Source organism: Astatotilapia calliptera, unplaced genomic scaffold, assembly GCF_900246225.1.
Source record: "Astatotilapia calliptera unplaced genomic scaffold, fAstCal1.2 U_scaffold_151, whole genome shotgun sequence".
Classification (NCBI taxonomy): domain Eukaryota; kingdom Metazoa; phylum Chordata; class Actinopteri; order Cichliformes; family Cichlidae; genus Astatotilapia; species Astatotilapia calliptera.
The window spans coordinates 13,507-21,583 of record NW_020535676.1 but is presented as its reverse complement, the minus strand read 5'-3'; the positions used below and the strand labels follow the sequence as shown (position 1 = coordinate 21,583).

General features: G+C 40.0%; 1 protein-coding gene and 1 pseudogene across 1 annotated transcript; one reads left to right on the top strand and one right to left on the bottom strand.

The window, feature by feature from the left end:
* Window positions 1-104: 104 nt before the first annotated feature.
* Window positions 105-5,370, bottom strand: LOC113017586 (BICD family-like cargo adapter 2; annotated as a pseudogene).
* Window positions 5,371-6,683: 1,313 nt separating this feature from the next.
* LOC113017585 (melanoma-derived growth regulatory protein-like) lies at window positions 6,684-7,615 on the top strand. Its single transcript, XM_026160734.1, has 4 exons — window positions 6,684-6,902; window positions 6,987-7,120; window positions 7,281-7,391; window positions 7,474-7,615. The coding sequence occupies exons 1-4, from the start codon at window positions 6,785-6,787 to the stop codon at window positions 7,495-7,497; spliced, it is 387 nt and encodes a 128-aa protein (XP_026016519.1). The 5' UTR covers window positions 6,684-6,784; the 3' UTR covers window positions 7,498-7,615.
* The last annotated feature ends 462 nt before the right edge of the window (window positions 7,616-8,077 follow it).

Genomic DNA, 8,077 nt, shown 5'->3' with positions numbered 1-8,077 from the left:
TTTAGGAGGTTAAAAAACTAGAAGTGACTTAAATAATGCAAGAAAAGATGATAACATATCCAACACTCAGTTGAGACTTTTTTTTAATATAAAGTATGAAATTAATAATACACTGTATATACATATATACAAATATAGGTATGTAAACAAGTCACTTGTTGCTAATATGGCATTAGTGTCCATTATCTGGCCACAAAAGACAGAGTGGCAAAGAAAATAGTGTCCATTTAAACCTGGGAGTCTTCTTGCTGTTATATATCTTTGAAAAAAGAGAGGAATCCTTTCGATCCTTCTCCCTTCATTCTCAAAGACCTGCTTCTTTGGAATCCTGTAGCACCTTTTTCTTGCTGGCTCTCTTTCTTCCTCTCCTCCTCCCTTTGCTGAACCTGTTGATTTATCACCACCCGCATGTCCTCCTGGAGCAAGAGCAAAGGTTCAGATTACAAAAGTATAATAATTTTTTAAAGTCCATTTTTCCAAAAGAGACTATCTGTAGTTTTGTATCCAGGTACACAAACCTGCCAGGCCTCCAGCTCTTGAGACAGCGCCACCTTCTGCTTGATGGTGTTGAGAAGCTGCTGAGTTAGTGATTCTTTCTCTTGACGCACCGTGACCAGTTCACTTTCTAAGGACCTAAATGGAAATTTTAAAAACAGATTTATCTTAATAAAATCTAAATAAAATTGAGAGAAACTAAACTAATCAGCATAGCATTACCTGTAGCTTGGCTTTCCTGAACTGCGGCCACACAGCTGAATTTCCTCCCTCAGAGACTCGAGTTCTTCTCTCTGACCTTCAAGCTGATGTGTAAATACATCACTCACATTGATCAGAACATTGCATATTAGAGCATGATTGGCCTCCAAAATAAATGTGATATTATAAAGTCGTGCACAGATAAAAGCTGAGCAGAGAAAAATAGGCTACATAATGTCACACAGTTAGCCTCAAATCGTCACATCACACACGTCTTCACAATTTAATCAACACATGTTGATTAAATTAATCCAAACTTAAACATACTGATTCTATAGCACATTATTAAAAAATGTAATTCCGTGACTTCAGTTGGTGCTTCCTATATTGTCTGTTTTTGCTAGACAAATCAGCAAATATGTCTTTTTCTATTCCTGCAGCAGTAAGGACAGTATATACAGCATACAGTTTCACTGACCTGTTCTTTGAGTGCCTGTATTTCTTCATCTCTCGCTTGCAGCACTGTGGAGTGAGCTAGAAGAGCCTCTTTAGCCTGTAACAGGAGAGATATACACCGCATCACAAAAAGTCAGAGGGTTCCAACACTTAACTAGGCATTTGTGCTGTTAATGCAAATTTGTCCTGCAAATATGTTGCTTTTTTTGGCAGACTTGTGCACTATATGGGCGAGATTAATGTATAAGCAAGGTAAATTTGAAAAAGTGAGATTTTTTCAGTGTGGAAAAGGACTCTTTTTACCTGCCTAGATCACCACATTCACTTATGCTGAATACATAAGCTGATCTGTACCAATTTATGTCAGTGTTTTCTCAAAAACGCTTGGACGCTCACAACAGATGGCTGAAAAAGTAATATGCACTAAGATGAAACAGCTAGGGGAACATTTTGCAACTAATTGGGTTAACTGGAAAACAGGTCAGTAAAGACTGGGTTTAAAAGAGAATGTTTTAGAGAGACAAAGTTTCTCAGGAGCAAACAAAGGCAGCGGTCACTAATCTTAAAAATACTGTGCCTACAAATTCATAATAATGTTTGTCAGTGTAAAAAAGTGAAGGACATCATCAGCTACAGAACAATAAAAAGGTTCAGTGAATCTGGAGAAATCTCTGTGCTCAAGAGACAAAAATCAATATCGGATGGATCATGTAAACATACACGAGTACAAGGATTATCCAGACAAGCTTTGGTACACAGGATCGGTACACACTGACTTAGACTGTGGAGTTACTCGGTGGGTGTGTTTCTGTGGCACCTGTGACTGCTGAATTTCACTCAGCAGAGACAAAGGTTCTGCTTGTGTCCTGTCCAGGATGCTGTCTTCATCCAGGTTCAGAGCTTTTCGCTGTAGAGAGCGATTCAAGGTGCGCAACTCAAACACCACTCCCTGCTCCTGCTCTATCTACACACCAAGCACATGCACACACACAGATCGAGAACGTGTTAGTGACCTCTGCTTGTGATGAGCAATGCTTCCTGCAACAGATATAACTGCCTCAAGTTTCATCGGTCAACACCACGGCTGATCCTAAATATGCCTCCGATTTATTGCTCACCTCTGCTTCTTTCTCTTTGAGTTTCATCTGCATTTCTGACAGTCTGTCTCTGAAGCGCTCTCGCTCCATGCGAAGTCTTTGGTTGTCTTCCCCTGAAGCTTTTAGTTGCGTCTCCATGTGTGACCGCCGCTCTTGCAAAACTCTGTTCTGTATGAGAAGGATCAAAAGGATAGACTAGCAATATAAAAGCTGTTTTAGCATTGTCAGCCCAGATGTCACCCCAAAGCCTACTTCCTGCACACCTCGAGGTTGTTAAGAGGTTTATAAATCAGCATCCTGATTGTTGGTTTACACCTCAACTGAACATTTTAAGAATTTTCCACTATTTCTCGTTACAGTTATTTTGATGACACAAATTATTGTGACTGAAGGCTTGTCAGACCTCCATGACGTTAAGAATTTTACTTATTTTTGCTGGTATTTAGTCTCAAGCCAGACTCAAATTATCCGAACATGAGATTTGATTTTAGCTTATGCTATATGAAATTGACTCCCAAAAGATGTGGTTTGTGGACTTTTCATTGCGAACTTAAGACTTGCACTTGTACTTTCATGTGGTGCTACTGCTGCTCTTTGTGCTTTTTGGGTGTGCTGTTCATAATAAAACCAAAACTTTTGTGTATGCAATGTTTTACTTATGGGTTTACCTCTGCTTGTATGTTTTCTAACTGTGTAAAGCTGATGTTTCGGCTAAAGATGATTCTTCCATTTCGTCTCTGATGGTACGCAGTTCAGTCCTCAAGGAATGCTCCAGTGTCACAGCCTAGATGTGTGAGAAATGGGAAGGTGAGAAAGGTGTGAATAATAAAGGTAGGACTATCTAAACCTGTTAGTCTGCATTTTCCTGTGATGCAACATACGTGCAGAGATTCACTGATCCATTAAAACAAACCTCTGCCAGCTGCTCAACCAGTCTCTGGTTATGGTTGGCTAACTGGATCATCTGCTCGCTTTCATCTTTTCGCCGGTCACGCCCTTGACTCTGATGTTTCTCCACCTCAGCCCGCAGAGTTGTTAAATCAGCAGTTAGCTCCGCCTCCCTCTGTCCAAATGCCAGTTCATTCATCTCCAGCTTCCTCTGAAGAACGTGCTTCTCCTGCTGTAAAGCCTGTATTAAACACCATATGAACCAGCTTCAATAACCAGACTTTCCTGATGACATGAATGGTGACTCCAGTCCTGGACATGGCAGTGTGACAGCAAGCCAGCGTGCTCAATAGGAAGACTCAGAAAAAAAAAGGTTACATGTAATCAAAAACATTCAAAGAACATTTAACATTGTATTTCATGAAAAATACTTTTCTGTTTATTTCTCTGTGCTTGTCGATTCTGCACTGGGGGCAGATTTATTAATTAAAAATTAAAAGCTGTAAAAACAGTATAACTAACACAAAGCCACATGAACCTGATATATGGTGAAGATCTACTTAAAATGACTTCTGCTAAAGTTAAATGTACTTAACTCACATTAAGTTGGAGCGCATGCAGGTTAAGTAATGCATACTTATCAGGAATTGGAAGCACCGTGTATGTCCCATACATTGCACTGTAGTGCAAAGTACTGAAAATTTTGGTATCATCTGATACCAAGTAAATAAAAGGCCAGTATTGTTGATACTGATACTGATACTTTAATTCTGAACACATTTTAATGACCACTTAAATCATTGTGATTTTTACTTTGCCACAATTATTTGTTGACACAATAAAACACACCTTTCAGCTTTGCATGTATTTTAAAACCTTTTTAGAGCCCTGGGATGTAAATTTGCCTGTCTCTAAAGCACTTTGGGTCAGCTTCTGTTTGAATGTGTTATAGGCTATAAATAAAACAGACACTACAGTCAACACAAAAAGGTCGAGCCATTTTCATAGTGCATGTTTGGGGTATATTTTCCAAAATATGTTTAACCCAATTGAGAAGGCTACATACTGAACTTAGAGGATTGAAACAATACATTGATCTCATCACTCTAGTATCAGTCCGATACCAGTAGCGGCATTGGTATCGATACTAACGATATTTAAATTGATTGGCTCACCTCTAATGCAGTTGCAGAAACATTATTTGGATAACAGTGGATTAAGAAATCATGACATGATGGGCTGCCATGTAATCATGGATCATTATCATAGCCAGCATAAAAGATTGTTGTGGCTGTAGAACATTTGATTACATAACTGGGTAACTGGGGGACATAGCTGATTGTCACATGCTTTGACCATTTTTAATGATTAAGACTGCATACTAGAACTAGAATGATAGAATTAGCTTTGTACTGCCACATTTAATGTTAAATGTATTGTTATCTCTGTAGAGAAAAAACAAATGGTTTAAATACTTTATATATAGATAAAATCTATCTATATATCTATTCTGATAGCATTTTCCACACTGTGTAACTTAAGTTATTTTTGTAAAGCAGTAGTCCAGTAATGGTATGTCTGCAAGTCCCTTGGTGATCTATGGCAGCTTTATGAGACAAAGTTAGCATTAGCTTCCTAACAGCTAACCAGATATAATCTCCTTCAGCACAGTGAACTGATTTTGCCAGCTAAAGGCATTGCATAAGTTTCAGTCTGCGGTTTATACATTGTTGGAGCTCTTTCTCCTCCAGTGGGGGTGGTTATCCATGGTTGCATTGTCTCCTTGCAATCTGACAAATCTTCTGCCCACAGGTGGAATGACTGTGCACTGCAGGCCACATCCAAAAGTTTTGCCTTCATGCAGCCAATTTGCTTGTAATTTTAGCTAATCTTACTTCCCATTTCATTTTGTGTAAAAATGTGTTTATCAAATATGACCTTTTGGGAGATTAAGGGACAACAGTAGCTTTAATCTTACCTCCAGCTCCCTTTCCCTCTGCTCCAGAGAGGCTGCCAGCTCCTCATTCTTCTCCAGTAAAGCCCGTCCCAGCTCAGCAGCTAGAATCAGGTCAGTCTCTATGCCTCCTCCACTGTCAGTGCTTCAGGGGAGGATGTGGATGAGGGGAGACCAAAGGAGAGAGAGACCGAGGAGGAGGGAGAGAGAGGAAAGAACGAGTCCTCCAAGCTGGGTGAGGGAAGACTGTTTTTGCTGAACATAGCTGACAGTTGAAGGATCAGTTAAAAAAGTACTATCCAAGTCCTGCAGTTGTGATTCAGTCTCTCTTCAGTGGAAGAGAATGGATAGAGAGTCAGGACTTTCTGTTTCCTGATGGTTTAGTTTACAGGTGTTTGGGTTCCACTTTTGTTATCCAGAGTATTCCTTGTGCTTCAGTGTGTGGTCCCAGTGCTTATATCATTCACTTCTTCTTCTCTTCTGGTCTTTACCGGGACATCTTTGGGCAAGAAAAGACATTTAATAACACAGAAAACCTTGTGTGAATATCACACTAGCTGCTTTCTGGTAACATAATCCAGCATGGCCTAAAAGGAGATCTTTTGTCTGACAGGTGCTTTTGTAGCTCTGACCGAAACACCAACCTGCACTATTATCATTGTCTCCTCCCTAAATTCCAGAGGCACTGTGAACTGCTACTTCTTGTGATCGCTATGTGTTGAGTATTTCAAGTAGACTCTTAAGTAATACGTTTAGTCAAATTATCAATAAACAATCAGCATAGGCTTAGTCTTAAAAAAAAGCTTTTTGTTTGATAATTCAATGCTATCATGAATAATTCCCAGATTATTTTTATTCAAATTTAGACCGTATAAGCTGAATTTCAGTCACAGTGTAGCAGTGTCAGTATCTGGAGTCTCACCAGCCTCAACTATCAAGTCTGTCACTATTTGCTTCTCACCTGTTATTACCTATTGGTATCATGAATCTGTGCTGACATGCTATTTAAAGTCCTTTAAAATACAAGTAATAAACTCAGTCCTACTTTATTGCCAGTACGACAGTTGACAGAATCCGTGTTAACCTATTTTCCACCAGACTTTGAAAAATGATAAGTTAGGTCTTACCTGACAGCTCTCTGCCACCGCAGGCTAACAGGTACAGTCTTCCTGTTTGGGAGTGTTTGCGCAAGAGAAGCTCAGCTGGTTTCCTTGGTAGTGGAAACGTTCATTATGTAAATAAAGCACATGGCTCCACCTACTGAGTTCCAAAGGTGAAGCGAGGGAAAAAGGAAGAGGAACTGACAGAAAGAACAGGGAATACTGGAAAAGTGGGGTAAAATTAATAGTTGCTGATTGGATATCAGGCAGTTAAACAAGGAAGTGATTAATTCTGGGGAATTCACTGGGGAGGGGTTTGCATTGCGTGACAGATGGAAAAGTCTAGGACACAAGCAGGGGTCTGTCTACTCCCCACCCCCTTTGCCCCATCCTGTTTACCTGCTTGAAGAATTTCAAAGGAGCTCTGTGTGTGCTCATGTGACGAAGGGTTGGGGGAAGAAGAAAAAGGGGACTGCTTCTGCTGCACCTTCATTTTAAGAGTGGCCAAACAGACTTACAAGAAGACTGAAAACCAGGACCTTCCCAGCTGAGAAAAAAGGCTTTTCCATCAGTAGGTACATTGACGTAAAGACATGGCTTTTGAACTGTGGTTTGCTCTTTCCCTGTGCCTTGTGTTGGGAACCTCTGAAGCTGGAAAGCAAATGCCTAAACTCTCTGACAAGAAACTCTGTGCTGACTCCGAGTGCAGCTGTAAGTATCAACTGTTTATTTTGCTTCGGAAAAAAAGGTCAGATTCATATCACATTATAGCTCATGACATTTGTCCCTGCACAGATCCTATCTTGATAGCTCGTGCACTGCAGGACTACTACCCTGGAGACTGCAGGTTCATCCCCATCAGGCAGGGGCAGCTTGTCTATGTTTATGCAATGCTAAAAGACAGAGGGAATCTCTTCTGGGCTGGCAGTGTGAGTAAAAGTGACATATTTATGTGGCTATAAATGGCCTGGGCACGGCTCTAACCATAAAACTGTGAAAACGTCACAGGCTTGGGCTTCCATGTGCAGCAAAACATTTAAAAGTTTTGAATGTTATCAAACAAATGTTATCTGCGTCATCTTTTCCCAGGTACAAGACGCCTATTATGGACAACAGGAAGCTCGCATTGGCCACTTCCCCAGTAGCATAGTGGAGGAGACACATGCTCTCATGCCAGCCACAACTGAAGTCAAAACTACTGTAGGTGAACACACACACATGCACATGTGCATATGAATTATTTAGTGCTTTCTCCTGATTCAGTGTATCTTCTTTTTTCCAGAAATGGGACTTCTACTGTTACTGATAATACACTTCCCAAGAAACTTAACTTGATATGATGCACACTGCTGACAGTTTATTTTTATGCATCTAATAACATGAGCGCCAATAGAAGTATGCATAAACTCTGCACAGCAATGAGTGCATGTTATTATTATGAAACGTATTATTATTAATTTCATGTCTCCATTGATGGTCTTGCTGTCTTTTGATGACTTAGACGTCAGCAGCGGTTCTGCAGCCTTGCTTTGTTGACAGATGAACGATGTACATTGTCTGTAATGCTCTGTTTATCTGAGTTTTGCAGATAATAATAAAAGTTGTCCATCGTGTACTTACAAATGAAGGAAACACGACTTGTTGCCTCCTTTCTTCTGCTAAAGCTATTCCTTTTTCGTGAGCGTTGTGTGTCTTATCAACAGGCAATGTCAGATTGTAAAAACTGTTTTAAAAGCAGCAATGAAGTAAGAAATTTCAATTTATTAGAGGGGACTTTTGCATTGTTTAATAAATAAAGCGTGCCGCAAAGCATTTATCTGGTGCTTTTTGAGGCCAGGCTAAACCTTCATTCCTGAAAGCTCCAGTTCCCCAATATTAATAAAGTG